This window comes from Lutjanus erythropterus, chromosome 21 (assembly GCF_056507025.1).
Source record: "Lutjanus erythropterus isolate fLutEry1 chromosome 21, fLutEry1.hap2, whole genome shotgun sequence".
Lineage (NCBI taxonomy): Eukaryota > Metazoa > Chordata > Actinopteri > Lutjaniformes > Lutjanidae > Lutjanus > Lutjanus erythropterus.
Genome location: NC_139337.1, coordinates 25,650,310 through 25,668,200, shown reverse-complemented (window position 1 = coordinate 25,668,200; position 17,891 = coordinate 25,650,310). Strand labels below are relative to the sequence as shown.

Here is a 17,891-nt window from a genome sequence, read left to right as displayed (position 1 = left end):
CATGGCATGGTTGTGAAAGTGGAATGCAAACCCCTTCAAATAAAGTGTTATCATATGATGCATTGTCAGAAATTGAGTAAAAATGTGGGACTGTGAGTACTTTTACACTGTGCTCTTTTTGCCCTCATTTATGTTACCTTTGGACAGAGCCAGGTTAGCTTCCCTCTGTTTCCGGCCTTTATGCTAAGCTAAGCTAACTGTCTCCTGGGTGCAGCTCTATATTTAATTGACAGACCTGAGAATGGCATCAATCTTCTCATCTAACTCCCCACAAGGAAGTTAATCAGGTATTTCCAAAATGAAGAAAGGATTCGCACCTCCCTTACCACTGCATATTCAACGTAATCTCATTGGCTGGCATATAAATAGCATGCAACTGTTAAGGACATTTTGCATGTCATGTCTCGGCCTTTTAAGGTTTTTGCATGTCACTGTTTTAACTGTAATAACACTGTTTTAATAGTGTAATATGGAATTGGGAGATGTTTGCAGGAGTAGCCTATGATTAATTATGAGTGTCCACCACTATTTCTTCACTTCATTCATTTTGTGTGGATAATCTCCAGCCTGTTGAAAGGCATTAACATCAAGGTTTGCATACTGCACACTCACAGCCACTTGTACTGCTACTGCTGTTGGCAAGGTGCAAAGGAAGTTAATCAAACTGATGCAGATGGTTTGTTAACACCATGTCATTATGCCACAATCTGCTAAAATACAAGCCCATTTTCCAGTGAAATTTCTAAATAATCAAAATAGGGAACTATGTGATGCAATAAATGCCCTCTACTCCAAACAGCAACTGTTAAACTTTGTCTTCAATGTAAGCTGCAAACATTAGCATGTCTGACTAACTAGCTTACTAGTTTGTGTTAAATACCATTGCATTGTATTTCAGTGAGTGTATTTCTGTCATCTGTCGTATATAAACATACCTGTAGTATTTCACTGCCTGTAAACTAGCTTTAGCCTCAGTCATTTAGCTTTAACATTATATCATGAATGCAGTCATTAAAAAGCTTTATATATATCAGACCATTTTACAGAGTTATCATTTTAAAATGTGTCAGATAGAAGCATTAAAATTCTCAGCTGACTTAAGGAGTTTAAGCATTAGCATTAACTTGTATTAGCTAGCTACACTTCTGCAAGCAAGAGTCATCGAGAGCGAGAGCTAAAAATAGAAATCTGCTTTAATTTACTTGTGGTTTGAAAGACCAGGTGATTTGAAAATTACTTCCAGTTTTGATGTTAAATCTGCCACAGTTATCCCTGTAAACTGTATATGTGCAGTGCAAGAATGGAAAGCTTGACAGGCGTAGCAACAGTAACTAAGAAGGGTGGGGCTTAGCGAAGGGTGAATTCTAATCCTGTTAAGTTTCAGGTGAAAAGCGAGTCACTAAGGAGAATTTACAAGAAGAGCAGACAGCCTGTATGCCACAGAAGACGCTAATGTTGCAGGTGTTGCACTCTTAATGTGACAATGTTGACCATATTATCATCATCATCTTGTTGCTGCCGTTTACATTCAGCCCTTTGCAAATTAAAAAAATGCATGACAAGTGTATATGTGTATGTGTATATGTATTTTTTTTGTTTTATATTGTCACCCTGTTTCATTTATAGTTCTCTAATTCTAATTTTGTTGTAAAACCCTGTCTTTTATGATGATCTAATCTAGTATCTGCAGTACAACTTTAATAAAGCATTTGAAAGATATATAATATATAAAATGTAATATAATGTTTTACTGGTGAGAATGCAACTTAGATCAATTTATATCCCATTTATGAATATGTTATCAATAACATGCATCAAGATAATGTACTGTGATGCAGAAATGGTGGTAAAAATGGTCAGAAACATTCATTTATGCACATATAAACCCTTCCCAACATTTCTTGATGAGGCCCATCATGAATTGGGTGACAATGGTTTGTCATTTTTAAAGAGTAGCTCCCCAGAAAACAAGTTTAGGAAACACTAGAATAGAGAGAAGCAACACAGACAAAACACATGACACTCATTAGTCATAAAATATATTTATTCATCTAGCAAAACGTCCACTTCCAAAATAGAATGACAACAACAAAGACTCATGGGACGGCCCTAACAGTTATTGGTGTAAGGCGTTTTTCTTTTTTATGCTCATTACAATTACAATCTTTCTAGAAGTGCATCAATCTTTATTGTTGGTTCAGAAATGCATACAGGTCTAAAACCAGAGGCCTTAAGGACCTCACATGGCCATTTGTTATTGGGCCTGACACCAGGCTGACGCTATAATCTTATCTCTTGGCAGGTTCTTTTCGTCCTTGGCTTCGTTGGCAGGGTAATTTCTTTCTTGGCTCTGTGCATTAGCCACTATGGCATCGCCCACACGGCGATTGTGCGTTTTAAGCTTTAGCACTCGACACACCGGGGTTTCAAAACAACACATCAAGGGATCTTCTTAACATTTCACTTTGAAAAGGAAAATCATTCCCGCTATATTGCTATATTGTGAGGGCATCACAAATGCAAGATGACCATTTGGTTACAAGACATAATTTAGGAATCACTTAAGACTTATTTTGCATAAGCTGTCAGGCTAAAAAAAAAGACAAAGTCCAGAATAATAATAAAGAAAACACAACACAGGATGACAAACACATGAACGATTTGAAGATTAGGCTGTAATAACAGAGACATAAGCCTGGTGTTTGGTAGCTATAGCAGCAGTGTGTCCTCATGGCCTTTGTTGCTTTACACTGAATTTAAATCAATAAGCAGGTCAGTGCCTATAGGCATCATGTCTGCATGAGACTGTGCGTGCCATGTTGTGTGTGAGTGTGTGTGTGTGTGCCAGAGGGGGATTTTCTGAGTCAATCGGTTGTGATGGAGGCGGCTGCAGCGTTTCATTAAGCTGCTGTGATGCAGAGGCTGGCAGTCAGTCAGAGATTACAGACAGACTGGCAGCGGGAGTGTGTGTGTGTGTGTGTCCTGTTCGTCTGCATCTTTTTATCTGCACCTTGCCCTCCTCACAGATGGTGATGTAGTTTCATCCTCCCCCTGCCCACAGCAAGTTGCTTGTGCTTCCTGCTGGCTTGAGAGCACCATTTTGACTATCTTCGGCACAAAGAAGACTTGCACACACTGGTGTAATGTCTCTGAAAACATTGGCACCTGATGCTAAATCTGTAAACGTGTGGCAGCCACCGTGACGTGTTATGAAATAAATTATGACAGGGTATCTTTGCTGGCTGGTTACATACATAGACAAATCCTGCAAGTGCATCATCTCACAGTTAGACTGCCCAGCGTTAAGAGCAATGGGCTGCAGGAGTTTCATTTCTTTTCAAAAACTGGACGGAGAGAGATATGTATGCTCTGTTGTGCTCACTGCTATAGAGGTAACTCTGGGTGCCTGACTAGAGGGAAGGGGGAAGGGAGAGGGCAACAGGGCAGAAAGGGTAAAAGAGGGGGGAGGGGACATTACTGGAAGGAAGCACGGACAGAGCGACCCTTGAGCGGCTGGGGAGGGCGGTAGTTGTCCACCATGCAGCACTCGGCCTCACCCTCACCAGAGAAGAGCAGGCTGCGGAATTTAGCCATCTGTCAAAAGAGAGAAGATGCTCCCATTAGTCATTCCTGCAGACCTGTGACTGTCACTCAGCAAACTCATCATCACTAGTGCCGCCGCTGAGTCAGAGACTTGAAGTCCAAGCCTTGCAGTAAGGAATTTTAGTTAAGCAGTTGCACTGTTGACGTTTAAAGAAATAGCTCAACATCTTGGGAAATACACTAATTCACTTTCTTGCTGAGAGTTAGATGAGAAGATCAATACCTCTATCTTAATGCTGTAAACAGACATAACAGCGAGCTTGGCCCTGTTCAAAAGTGACGAAATCTGCCTACCAGCACCTCTAAAGCTCACCAATTAAACTGTTATATCTGGTAGGTTTAATCTGAACAAAAAACAAAGTGTAAAAACTACAAATTGTGGTTATTTACTGTTTCTAATGCAGGGGTGTTGTTGATTCTTAAAGGAATAGTATGGCATCTTGGGAAATACAGTAATTCACTTTCTCGCTGAGAGTTAGGTGAGAAGACTGATATCATTCTCATGTCTTTACACTAAATATGAAGCTTCAGCTAGCAGCAATTAGCTTAGCTTAGCATAAAGACTGTATATGAATTATGGTTTTAGGGGGTAATGTGCTGGACTTGCTCTTCTGCGGGTGCTGTCACGGTGAGGTAAAACCACAACTTACACTTTCGTTTTTGCATGGATTAATTAAATGAGATATAACATGATAAGAGCTTCAGAGATTCTGGTTGGTGGATTTTTGTTTTGGACAAATCCAAGCTAGCTGTTTCTACTCTTTAGGCTAAAGCTGCTGATGTTAGCTTTACATTAACCGTACAGGCATGACGGTGGTATTGTTCTTTTCACGCAACTTTTAGCAAGAAAGCAAATAAGTGGTTTTCCCAAAGAGTCAAACTATGTAAGTCAGGCAGGGAAAGGAGACCAAGTCAGTGGCTACAGGATGGTTTCAGATGACCTTGGCTATTTAAGGGATTTGTCATTAACTCTGGCTAATGAATCAGTCCATGGTAATTACACGGCTTCAGCTACCTAAGTATAATGTACACAGAGAGTTAGTGGGCTGCACTCATTCAGCTTGTGGGTGTATCCTCTTACAATTTTCTGATAACCCAACATTAACTACGATATGTATTTATTACTTTATTTCTGTCGTATTTATGAATGACTTTGTCGTCATTATCTGCTTCTTCAGCCTGATATTGTACTAAGTCTAAAGGTTATGTCCACACGTCTCACATGTTTACCCTTGAAACACACACTTGCCTGCATGAAATAAACATTTGACCAGGCAGTGTTAATTTTCACATGGCCTAAAGACTCCAACCACAAGGACAAACCTGCCCAGAAAGGCTGTTAGTTTAGATTAATGGGCAGTTAGGAGTCATATATACATTTCAGTGGTGGGATTAAGGCATAATTTTAGGCGTGAACACTTAGCAAATACAGGTTTAATATGTGCTGTGTTTATGGATGTAATCACAGTCAGTGAAGCTGTGTCTTGTAACCTACAGAATGTGCTGCATATATGAGACTAACATTTCCTGTTGACTCCCCACATACTGAATCAGAAAGACTGTGGTGAGGCAGCATCACCAGAATCTGTGTGAACTCTTTTCTGTCCTCTTTCTCTTGGTCCTATCTAAGTTTCTTTTTTAATTTGACTTTGAAATAGGCTGCTGTATTGCCTTTCCTCCCCCTGCAGAGTTTTCTTCTTCTCGTTTCATCCGCGCAGCTAATCTGAACAATTAAGCCCTTGATTTAGATCGTAATGTAAGAGAGGATTTGCAGACAGGACTATTCTAGACTGCTGGCACGCAGCCAGCCCTCCTGCTACTTGGTGAATGGGCTCTGTGAGCAGCCATACCTGCGCTGGGCTGACGCTGATTGGCTCTTTGCAGACAATCCAGGTGACGCTCTCCAGCAGAGGGGGTGTGGTCAGGGAGCCGTCATATGTCCAGTAGTCTAGGCAACCAGGGAGCAAGATAGACGGGTCGAAGCCAGCAAAAGTGGTCTGCTTGCCCTGAAAACAGAAATAGAAAAGGAAGAAAAGGTCAGTTATGCTTTATCATAAATAATCAAAACAAGAGAATATGTTTTTAATAGAAACATACTTTTGCTTTGATAGAATCAAAGGCGTCCAGAAGCTTCTGGAGACTGGCATTGTCAGCGCCAATCTGAAAAACAAGAATACACATAATGCTGAAGGTTAATTATACAGTCATCAGCAAACAGCAGAGGTGTTGAGGAGTTGAAAGTGAAGTCGAGTCTTACGTCATCAAATTTGTGTATTTTGAGTCTACACCTCTGACAAACAGCACTAACCATTGCAATAACTAAATAGGCATTGTGGTGAATGACAGAAAAAGAAGACTACTGACCTGCAGGAATACTCCAACAACAGCAAGTCCATCAGGCTTGCTAGCAGCGTCACCAAAACTTGGGTATTTGGTGTTCCAGTGCACCAGATGGAGCTGGAAATGCAAGAAATAGATGAATCAAAAACAACGTAATCTTACTCCTATGATGCATATTTCAGGAATGTGGAAATCCTGACATTTCTGATCTGGTTAGTGGACCTCAAGTGCAATTAATTTATGCAAATAAATGTGAAATTTCTATTTAATAGAAGATGAAAAGCAGAAGGGATGGATGCATTTTGTTTTTGGAGTAAGTTTATTTGAAAAAAAAAAAAAAAATCTTTTATCGAGATAAGGGTAGGAATGAATAATGTAATGCTGTAAGACAACAGCTTGAGTCAATATTTTGGAAACTTTCATAAAAATCAGTACATAAAATTGTATTTAAGGAGAAGAGTTCTGGAGTTTTACTTAAACAACCCTTGTCTGAGGTTGAAAAGCTGGTTGAATCAGAATTTAGGCAAAGAAGCAACAGATTTACAAGCAAATAAAACCTCCTCTGAGTGGAGGTTAGTCAGCTGGAAAGCATAATAGGCACAGAAAATGAGTTCTTCACTTGGGCCTAACTGTAGTCTGAGAAAAACAGAATGTTTTTTTCTACAGTCTCCACCCACTTATGGTTTAACCCAACCAGTCTTCCTTCGTTTGCTCTTGCAATGTTAACAACCTACAATACCTACAATTAAATAAAGCTGTAACGTGCCTTGTTTTCTCCTTGTTACTGCATGTCAACCTCATAATCTGTCAGTGTATGGCTCAGAGCATCCTTACCTCAGCAGGGTACTTGGTCCCGGCGACAGTGTGTTCAGAGCCTCTGTCATCAGAAGCTCCCCAGTGGAAATGAAACTGCTTGAGCCTGTAGGTCCCTGAGATCGGTCCGTCTTTCAGAGCTGCGGAACAAACACACATCCCCCATTAGTTCATCCCACACACTGAACGTGGGTGGTGCTGCAGTCAGCCTTGACTGTGCAACCTTGTTATAAAACGATAAAAAAAATTAAGATTTTCAACATCCTACTTGGAGGGAGATTTTTTTTCTGTGCAGAAAATATGAAAACACACTGACCAGGTTAAGATGAGGACACACACACTAGAGTCACACTTGTGCCAGTGTGGCAGACTTCCTATTTCATGGAAGCAGACACAGTTCCTGTTGTGTAAGCTCTGGTCAAACTGAGGGTTACATTCAGCCTGAAACAATGTCCAGGTATTGTTCACATCAAACCTTCCAATATTACACAATGTATCTATTTGCAGTATATAAAACAGCAGATAATCCTGTATATTGTTCTATTTCTGGTGCTACATTACAAAACACACACACACTGCCCTCCCCACCTTTCCTCACAGGATATTTGTTTCTCAGTGGTCGGGCCTCAAATGATAAGAAGGCACAGAAAAACTGCTCTTGAGTAAATTTGAGGCTTTGTGGGACTTAAAAGGATGACAGAATAAATAAAAATAAAGAAACTGTGATGATGCTCAATGTTTCCACTGCACACACACACACACACACACACACACACACACGATGCATGATAGGCCTGCAGTTTGTCCTTAATTTAGAAGGGCAGGGTGGAAAATGAGTGCAGTGAAATATAGGCTCTAACTCACCAAGCTCATATTCTTGGAAAAAGTGCTTTTGTTTTTTCATCCTAATGTGTGTCCACTGAGAACAATCCATGCAGATTGGGTATTGGGTTGATTATGTAACCATATTTTTCATTATTGAAGGACATCCAATCCAAAATCCTACCCATAAAAGGATAAAACGAGATTGTTTCTTGTTTTGTCTGAAATAAAAATCTTACATGAATGGAACTGCAATTAAATAAAAGAAAGAAACGATATTATATTTTATATTTTAGAGTAAAAAATGTAAGGCATTTTATTGTAACTCGTTCCTACGCTTGTTCGGCGCATTATTAGAGAAGGAATCCAGAGTTTGTTTGCAGAGTAACCTTCGTTTTTTGCGCTTTTGACCTCCTTGGCAGCATAAAGGAGTTGGCGTGGGAAAGGTTTACCAGGGGTTACATTACCAATTCAATTAGTATCTGCCTGCTTTGTGGCCGCCTTCTGAATGGAGCCCCTGCAGCCTTTTCGACGACATCTCTTTTATTAGACAAAAGAATTTAAAAACGCCAGTATAATCGAATAAAATAAAATAATAATCCATTTTCCTTTGTTTGATCGCTGTTACCAAAGCCACGTAGGCGCAGAAACTGGGACGCATGATTCATGCATCCATATTAATATTAAGATAATATTAACATGCTTGAGCTTTGTAGTCTTTAAGCTGGGGGTTGTGCGAGCTGCAGCGTTAACACCCAGCAGAATGCCGCATTTTGGAGGTGCTGCATCCTATAAATCATCATCAAGACCTTGATTGTCTTTGTTTGCAAAGCTTCAAGTCACATATTCGTCTGTCTCCTCTATTGTACATACACTGCAACATTGCAATAATAATAATAATAATCGGAAATAACAGGAAAAAATGTGTTTTCTCCAGGTTAAGACGAAATATCTCAATGCAAATTTCTTAATCAGCTCCTGGAGCGCTGATCAAGCCTAGAATCGGCTCCACTGCATTCATTCAGTATTAATGTCACACTAACTTGAGCTGTCGGAGTCGTCTAAGAAGGTCACTTGGAAGGAATGTCCGTTGTTGAGAATGTCAAGGCAGGTGGAGGGGTCGTACTTCAGGTTGAGCGGCTTCAGCCCCCCGTCGTAAGATGCTGCACCAGGTACGATGTCAATGGGAGACTGGCGGGGTCCGTTGGCAATAGGGAAGTTATCAGCCCATTTGTCGGGTCCTAAAAATGATATAATAATAACATTGTGATTGTTAGAATATTAATCTTGACACATGTATTTTGATTTGACAAATTGCGCATTCTTGGTGATGTTGTGCTTAAAACGCGCGTAAAAAAAAAAAAAATCCCCCAAAATGTGCAGAATGAAAAATCTCTGCAGTGACCCGTGCTTCTATTCATTCAGCACACACTGCCTGCTGGTATGACTGGTTTTGACATTCCTACCAGTAATGTCACCCCTTCTATAGCCTGTTATAGCGTGTACGTGCAATAAGCGCCTCACCGTTGTTTGCTGCGTATCCCCAAGAATGAGACATTGTTATAGTTTGGATCTGTGACTGTTTGGAGCCGTAATCCCCTAAAGCGAGTCGTTCCCCAGCGCAGAGCAGCCAGTGTCCTCCACCTGACAGCTGCACGGCTTTTATAGGGTCCCCTGTGCGCGGTGTGTCTGTCAGGCTGTTGTTGGCCACATGATGTCCGCGCAATGACCGGGAGGAGTTTAGATGCGTCGCAGCGCTGCAACACTGTGCACGATCAATGAGACGCACGCTCTCTCTCTTTCTCTCTCAGTCTCTCTCCCTTACACATACATACACCCGCTCTCCCTCTGCTGAGGTGGTGGAGTCCTCACTGACAACCATACATCATGATAGGAAGGACAATTTTCCTCGATCAAAGCACTGAGCGCGTTTTCACTTCTCAGCTAACGGATTTAACTTGCCTGTCATGTGAGGAAGTAACGGAATTACGCGACAGCATGCAGCAGAGTCACATTCAAACTGAAAGTCGGCTTCAGCCCCGACATTATGGGAAAAAAGTCACTGCGGAAATTGAATAATGGTGCCGCGTAAAAGCTGAAAATGCAGAGAAAGTGGGTCTAAAAGTCTTATTAAAAAGTTATTTTAAATAGGCTGTCAATAAGCACAATTGTTTGGTACTTGCTGGATCAGAGGGAGTAAAGTAAAATTTGCCCATTTCACAGATTCAAAATCACAAAGTGTATTACAGCGATAAAAATAGACTAAGAAACAATGCTAAAAATAGCAAAGACAAAGAACTGCATAGTGTTGACAGATAAAGTACACAGCAGCAGCAAACAAACAGGGACAGATACACAAAAACAAAACACTGAACCAGGTGAACTCAAAAAGTCAAATTACTGTAAGTTTTTTGAGTTATACTTGAGAACGAGTAGATTTTCAAGTCAATACTTTTACGCATTGGCTTATTTAAGGGTGCATTACGCCATGCAATCTACTTTGTTACTTTTTTTTAAACAATTGAGTACGCAGTGCAATTTGAATTCATATCCAAACCTTTCACCTGCATTTTGTAGCTGATGAGAGTATCTGATCGCAGAGGGGCCAACGAAATCCCGACATACAGACGAAAAAAAAACTCTGCTGCAGACAAGTTTGTAGAGGTGACCGTGAAAAACAGAACAGAAGTTTAGACTTGGAGAAACAGAAACTCCTTTAAATCAACGGTTAAAAAGTAGTTTTTGAAAAGAATACTTTGTACTTTTACTTAATATCAGTACTTTTACTTGTGGCTGAGCAATATTTTAGATGTATAACAATACTTGATATTATTTTCGGCTCAGTTTCCACCACTGTACTGGACACGGGCGAAGAAAAAGACAATAAATACCATAACTAAAATGCAGCAGCTTTTCAGACAGGTTAACCAAACGCATGTCCGAACGAAGTCTTTGAATGAACAAGAGATCAGTGCATGAGCCACAATTTTTACAACAATGTAACATCAGTGGCAATATATTCGTTTGGCTTCAACACTGAAGTTTATGGATTTTTACACAAAAAGGGATAATTGTCTTTCCGCTAGATTGGAATCAGCCATTGCACGGACTCTGAGCCTTATTGCTTGAGGGTATTTGCAGAGTTTAAGCAGACCACTAGAATCTGGAGTAATAAAGACAATAAACTTGATAATTATTTCATAAGAGAATCATGCGCACACGTTTAATGGAAAACGGACTTTCGAATGTAGGACAGGAGTTTATGTGGCTTATTCTTGCACAGCTCAGCAAGACAGATAAAAAAAAACAAACAAACAAAAAAAACTTAAGGCCTGCATTAGGCCTACATGATTTGTCTATCAGGGAATCTGTTGCACATCTGACGTGCTTGTAAGCAAACTCGGTGTCTGCTGATGAAGAAAAAGGCCCAACGACGATATTATCACATGCCAGTACGTAACCATGCAGGCCCTAATTTGCAATGAAAAATATTAAACACATATAATCAAAAGATAAAAATTTGCCTGTTTAGTTTGCAAACATTAACAAAGTGCATCTGCAGTTGTGCTTCTAAAAAGCAGCATGAGAAAAGAAAATCATTTGGCGATGAGGCCCATGTCTCTCCACAAAAGTTAGTTAATACACTGAAGTCTGCAGCTCAGTGTACAGTAACTCAGTTTTTCAGCAAATCATACACCTGTATTGAACACAGCTGTGGTGGTACGATGGTTCCACCTGCTGTTAGGTGATGAAACTACAAGTCTCAGAGTATGTCTTTTTCGTCGAAGAGTTTTAATTATAAATCAAACAGCACACACAAGCACAGCTGAAACAAATAGCCAATTAATCAACTGACAGAAAATTAATTTACAAATATATTTTGATTTCTAACCATTTCCGTATTTCTACAAAATTAGCTCCACCTAAACTAATTGCAGCAGTAAATGTGAAACTTTTATATTGGTGCATGAGTAATAACAACCTAATGATATAGTATATAATAATACAGCAGTCATGGGGATTGAGTAGGCTACTTAATATTTTAGTAAATTTCCCTGATTATACTGACATGCTTTTACTTAAGTAAATTTTCAATGCAGGACTTTTATTTTTGTAACAGAGTATTTTTACAGTCTGGTCTTTTTTTTTTGCCATTGCTTAAATGAAGGGTCTGCATACTTCGTCCACCACCAGTCATATTGTTGTTATAATGTAATTTAATTTTGCACAATGTTATGGACCAAAAACGAATGTCAGTCGTAGAGTCACATATTGATTTGGCGCAAAATGTGTTGCCAAAAGTGTGTCATGAATCTCCCTTATTACATCGGTTAAAAAAAATTGAAAACGGAATAAACGTCTGCGCTTTTATTTTATTTTGAAGGTTAAACGTTCAAAACGGAAGTGTTTTTTCGTTTTATTCAGTTAGCTTAGCGCAACTTTACTCTCTGAGGAACAAACATTCAGGGTGTATTTTGAGTTTGCCACAATAAATTGAATACAAAGTATTCCAAAATCGTGTTTCTCTTAAAAGAGAGGACATAAATGTTTGAACAAACGGTCAGCATGATACATATATGACAAACGTGTCGTCCAACATTTTTTACAGGAAGCAGTTCCGTTTCCTCAATGAAGTTGACTTTCAAAATAAGGGCCTTTTAAATCGCTAACTTTCAGCAGTCTGAAAGGACGCAACAAGTCAGATTAAATTATGTTTTGGCTTTAATAAAAAAAAGTGACTTCTTTATTCTTTAACAGATTTCCGTCCCGTTGTTTGTGGCCGCAAAATTACATGAGATGAATTTGACAAATGAGCGTGGGTGAGAGGCGAGAGTTGTCGCATAGGAATGACGTAACTAAGAAGCACGTTTGCAGTCGTACATGAGGATACAACATATCAACACCGATCGACTGCTCCTCAAATAAGGTCTGTATATTCCGTTGTGTATTGTTAAGTCGTCGAGCTGTGAATGGACTGTTTGTCAGTATAATTCTTTTTGGTAAAATTAAACAAGTTAATCAGAAAGTGACGAATATAACAGCGACAGACAACTTCACGTTTATGTACAGTGAGGCAGAAAGACAGCTGGCTGGTGGTTTGTGAATCATTTTAGTTGACTTAATGTTTATCTAGAGAGATGTTGATAAAGTTTAAGAGTAATTTTTCCAACTGGCGGAAGTGTTTGATATCTGTTTACGTTTAGCTGTTAGTAAGACTCATATCCCCTGTGACATGGACCAAAACAAACTCAAGATAAATAGAAAACACTGATACACTGTAGGCCCACATGGCAGGATTTAAGTAATTAAAAAAATTACGACTGGGGGAAGTTAATGTACATTGTTTATAGTTTGTTTTCTTTTCTTAAATAAATGGTAGGTCAATTTCCTTTGCTATTAAACACATGACACTATAAAGTTTATCATCATTACTATTAGAACATTACATTCATTCAGAAGTTGCTTTCCTCAAAAGCAACATTCATTTTTCATTGTTATGAGTTTTCTGCCAACCCCAAAAGTTGCCTGTCCATTACTTGGCCAGGGTCAGGATTTGTTTTTGTTTGTGATGCAACCCTCGGTAAAAGTCTAGACAGTGTTGTGCATTAAATTGCAAAGGGATCAACTTCAAGATTGTGAAATGCCCCTTTGGCTTGCCATGTTTGGCCTCAATCTATGCTGCATTCCAGCGTTACGATACTGGATTTTCCAACTCAGATTTGTTACCTTGAAAAAATGTCAATATTTTGATACCATTTTTGCTACCACAGGGGAAAAAATATACAACACTGAGAGCATAAAATTTTAGATCATTTTAAAAAGATAAATATAACAAGGCTCTAACATGACGAGGTAAACTTTTTTCAAATAATTAAAATAATAGTATTTTAATGGTCCATAAGTATGGTTTTCCTCTTTCGGCTATTAGCAGAGAACAGCAGAGTGACATTAGTAAATATTAAGGACAATTTAAACCTTTTTACATGGATGTAAATATTCTTCTTGAGGCAGTCCTCTTAGATTGTCACACCTTCAAATGGTAAGGAAAAACAAAACAAAACTGTGCAATCTTATGAGCAAAGAAAAATCAAATGGAGGTAGTCACTATTCTTACAGGTTATATGTAGACATTTTCTACAGAAACCCATTATTATAACCTGAAGTTTATTTTTTGCAAGGAACACCAGCTGCACAAAGAAAAATGTCATCTGAACTTCTGTAGAGAACCTGGAACAATGTGAATACCTTCTTTTTACTGAGCAGAGCCGTGAGCAGGTGTGATCAGTGCTACAAACTAACACTTCAGATCAGACAAACACAGCCGTTGTGGGTTTGAAAACTGGAAAAAAATGCAGAATAAAACAGACGCTATGGCATAGAAATTAAATGTCTCCCCTGCTGACTGGTGTTCTCTCCACAGGTAACATGGCGAAGAATAAACAAAAAGGGAAAAAACAAAAGAACGTCTTTCAAGTCGCTAACAAGCACTTGAAGCCCAAGAACAAAGCGAAGCCTGTCACAACAACGCTCAAACACGTAAGATCTCTTTTCTGTTGATTTTTTTTTTTCCTTCTCCTTACACATATTCTGAATTCTCTTTTGTATGTAATGTTTGTTGCACCTGCTGAAACATAATTTGTGGCTTCACAGATCAATGCAGTGAAAAATGAGAAGGTGGAGAACCTCAATCAAATCTTCACAGAAGTCCAGAGGGACGTTAAGAGCATTTCCAAGTCTGTTGCTCCTGAACCAAAGAAACAAACACAGGTATAACTGTAAATGCAAAACTCATCATCCAATAGGGTTGTGCAGTATAACCCAGATCTTACATCATGATATAGGTAACTTTCTGTCAGTTCAATGAATAATTATTCATTCATTCATTCATTCTTTCATTGTCCGCAACCGCTTATCCTTGAAGGGTTGTGGGGGGGCTGGAGCCTATCCCAGCTGACACTGGGCGAGGCTTGGGACATGTTCCTAGCAATAATTTTGATCAAAAAAAAAGAAAAGAATACCTCCTCCCTTTCACTGTTCCTCATATTAGTTCGGTCCACTTGCTACCTATGGCAATGAGTCTCTCTTTACTGCCAAAATATTTAGTATGTGAATTAAGTGAGTTATTCAGACCATCTGGGGGAAAGATAGAAATATACAGAACAAATAAGAAATCTATTATTTTGAAACTTATTCCCAAATATGCTGTAATCTTAGTCAGCAGTCCTCTGGCAGCCGTGTGCTGCAGGCAGTAGACCAGTGTTGGGCAAGTTACTGAAATTTAGTAATTAGTTACACTTAATAGTTACTTCTGTCAAAAGAACTGCATTACTTTACTAATTACTGCATACAAAATAGTTAATAGGGAAAGTAACTTTTGCATTACTTTTAAATGTCTGTTTTAATGTTCTTATTAATGCACACATAGCTGTTTTATTGTAGTGTGGCTATATTTTATTTTATTTTATTGTAGCTGTATTAGTTTATTGTAGTTATAATGCTGTAGCTCCATCAACATTGAAATTCTCTTGATATGATTTAATAATTATTACATTTTGGCTTTGCTAGGTTGTCAGAGAGCCACCAAAGGAGTCTGTCAACATGGACAGTGCTGCTCAACTCTTCTCTCAGCTATGAAAGTGGGACTGTCATGAAGTCTGCGGACAAACACAGTGACAAACTGTTGTAACCTGGGTCCCGTCATGTGGGACATATGAAAGTCAGTTTACTTCCAGTGCATTTTGACATTTCGTGCCAAAATGGGGACTGCAGGGGGGCTGAAAATTAGAAGAGGTTGCGGTTGAGAGTGAAAACTTGATGGTAATTTAAGAATTCTGTATATTCAGTGCAGAGAAATGTAATCAATTTTCATGACTTGTGCACTGTCAGTTGCAATGTTGTTTCAGGAACATAGGATATTTTTTATTTTTATTGATAATATTTTTTTGTTTAGAAATGTTTGTTTTCTCTGATGACTGCAACTAGAGATGTTACAATACCATTTTTTCCCCAGATATTGATTCTAATACCTGAACTTTGCATACCGGCTGATACAGAGGATCGATCAGATACCAGTGTGATTAAAAACTGGATTGATGCATACTGACCCAGCATTTTAGACTGTATCAGAAGCATACAATAAATGGTACTGGAAGAAGCCTGGCTGCAGCTAATGATCATTTTCATCATTGATTAATACACTGATTATTTTCTTGATTAACTGATAAATGTTTTGTTTATAAAATATAAGTTTGGAAAAATGCTCATAATAATATAATTTCTCAGAACCCAAGGTGATGTCTTGAAATGTCACATGACAAAGAACTTCAGCAAATTCTCCCATTTGAGCAAATATTTGTTATCTACTAATCGGTTAGTAGGAAAGATTAATTAAAACTTTCTTTATTAATCAGTGTCCTTTTATCATCTTGACTCTGTATGCAATAAAAGACAATTCATGAGGCAAAACAATATTTTCAAAAGAATTATATAACCATGGGCAATTTATCATACCCTCTTTGAGTTTTGTTTTGCTAGACAGTTCAAGGTTTTTGCACCTTTTTTTTTTCATGCTTTTCATGTCTTGGCTTTAGTGTAAATGAAGTCACAAATTAGAATATTGTGGCGGCTGTTTGTAGTGATGGAAGTGTTTGCTTCAAAGAGTTTTGCTACCTATGGTTCTTATGGAAATTGTCAAACTTTCATGTAGAAATTGCCATCATGAAACAATCAGAATTTAAAAGAGAAATCCACACATGAAGTATCATTAAACGTGTAAATTTGCACAATTTTTTTGTGACGTTTACGTTCGAGAGGTGTTGATTAAACTCATTTTCAGGTTTTAGCTTGTGGTGTTGCTTTACTGGACGCGTTTCTGATATTTCGTCCACCCCTGTGTGTACAAGCTCTATTTCAGAGCTTCACAACATCATTTCTATTAGGAGTGTGCCTGAAGATGAAGTATAGATTTTTTTTGGCTCCACCTGCGAGCAGCGGGCCATTATCAGTATGCTGCTGCTGCATCTTGCTGTAGTAAGTCTTGACATCAGAGGTCATGAGTGTACTGGTGCCTGGCTGATTGCTTGTCTCCGTGACAACCTCTGACTGAGTTAGTTGGTCAATAAATCTGAGCAAGGGGAAAGCACAAATGAGGGTAGTAAACAAACCAAAACATTACGGTGTTGACATAAGTAAGATGAGATTTTCATGGTGGAGATGAATAGAATAAAGATCTCAAGCTTAAACCTGCAATAATATATTTTTTGACCACTAGGGGGCAGCAGAAAGAAGCAGTAAACACTAACGTTCTCTATAATGTATAGTAATGTATCTGTTTTATGAGCTGCATGTCTGTTTACTTCCTGTCAGCGTTAATTCAGTGAGGTAGGTGGAAAAATATGGCTGTACATGTGTTGTCTCCTCGCTACTAATCTGATGTCTGTCCTCCCTCTCGCTCCTCTCCTGAGGATATTTTTACATCTAGTGTTGTGAATTCAGGCTTTGTTTACACCAAACAAGAACCCGTGGTTGTTCGAGCAGTGGAAAGATGAGCCAAGATATATTTTGCAAGTTTTCTTATTATTTTTTTCTTTTGAGTTTGAATGACGATGACAATGTTGGCTAGCTAACTGGCTAATGTTTGCTAAGGCTATTCAAGACACTGAGGTGATAAAAATGCTCAGAAACACCAAATACTAAATGATAAATCAATACTATTAACAGTATGTACAAAGCTACCTGAAAAGTGAACTAACTCAAGGCTGATAAATCACTAACTTTGTTGGTGAAGGTAAGGTACTATATAGTGTTGACAGGAAAGAAACAGACATAAAATGCATATATTGATCACTACATTGTGCAAAAAGAGAATTAGCCTATTTTAAATTGATATGATGAATTTGTTTGCAAAACCAATATCAACACATCCAGCAGTTAGGGAGTTCGATGGGTTAATCCCCATGAGCGGCCACTTTCAAAGTAAAAGTATTCATATATTTTGTTAAAGATTCAGGATAAGGATGCACCTGAATGTGGAGGAATGTGGAAATATATTTCATAATTAATTATATGCCAATATTAAGTCATTTTGATGCTTTGTAGACAACAATTTCAATGCCAATCAATACTAGCTTAAAATGTAACATTTGCCTGATTTGTAGTATAAAATACAACAGTTCTGGTTGGTTGAACAGATACAGATGCAAATAATAATGTGTCTGTGCACCTCCAGTTCTGTAGGCAACTTTTAGAAAAATAACTTGTAATATTTGCTTGAATTGCCAAAAAAAGGCATTTGCAAGAATCCACCGTGCTTG

The 17,891-nt window shown here is 38.5% G+C and overlaps 2 protein-coding genes across 3 annotated transcripts; one reads left to right on the top strand and one right to left on the bottom strand.

The window, feature by feature from the left end:
- Window positions 1-2,026: 2,026 nt before the first annotated feature.
- Window positions 2,027-9,309, bottom strand: LOC146307739 (carbonic anhydrase 1). The gene is made up of 7 exons (XM_084746769.1): window positions 9,103-9,309; window positions 8,622-8,819; window positions 6,778-6,896; window positions 5,968-6,060; window positions 5,701-5,763; window positions 5,454-5,609; window positions 2,027-3,594 (listed from the first exon to the last, which is right to left on the bottom strand). Exons 1-7 carry the CDS (start codon window positions 9,134-9,136, stop codon window positions 3,475-3,477), a joined length of 783 nt encoding a protein of 260 aa, XP_084602895.1. The 5' UTR covers window positions 9,137-9,309; the 3' UTR covers window positions 2,027-3,474.
- Window positions 9,310-12,370: 3,061 nt separating this feature from the next.
- Window positions 12,371-16,420, top strand: rbis (ribosomal biogenesis factor). Of its 2 annotated transcripts, none has more exons than XM_084710346.1 (4): window positions 12,371-12,505; window positions 14,000-14,115; window positions 14,230-14,346; window positions 15,145-16,420. In XM_084710346.1, exons 2-4 carry the CDS (start codon window positions 14,005-14,007, stop codon window positions 15,211-15,213), a joined length of 297 nt encoding a protein of 98 aa, XP_084566472.1. In that variant the 5' UTR covers window positions 12,371-12,505; window positions 14,000-14,004; the 3' UTR covers window positions 15,214-16,420. The 2 variants fall into 2 exon arrangements, with proteins under 2 accessions (XP_084566472.1, XP_084566471.1); XM_084710345.1 differs by lacking the exon at window positions 12,371-12,505 and adding an exon at window positions 12,525-12,674.
- Window positions 16,421-17,891: the final 1,471 nt, after the last annotated feature.

Bases quoted from the DNA above. Each gene is read 5' to 3' on its own strand.
- LOC146307739 (XM_084746769.1), bottom strand. From the start codon at position 9,136: ATGTCTCATTCTTGGGGATACGCAGCAAACAACG. The intron at 6,061-6,777 runs GTAAGGATGCTC...TTGCATTTCCAG, and splicing joins GGACCAAGTACCCTGCTGAG to CTCCATCTGGTGCACTGGAA. The intron at 3,595-5,453 runs GTATGGCTGCTC...CTCTTTTGACAG, and splicing joins TCAGCGTCAGCCCAGCGCAG to ATGGCTAAATTCCGCAGCCT.
- rbis (XM_084710345.1), top strand. From the start codon at position 12,641: ATGTACAGTGAGGCAGAAAGACAGCTGGCTGGTG. The intron at 12,675-13,999 runs GTTTGTGAATCA...TTCTCTCCACAG, and splicing joins AGAAAGACAGCTGGCTGGTG to GTAACATGGCGAAGAATAAA. The intron at 14,347-15,144 runs GTATAACTGTAA...TGGCTTTGCTAG, and splicing joins AACCAAAGAAACAAACACAG to GTTGTCAGAGAGCCACCAAA.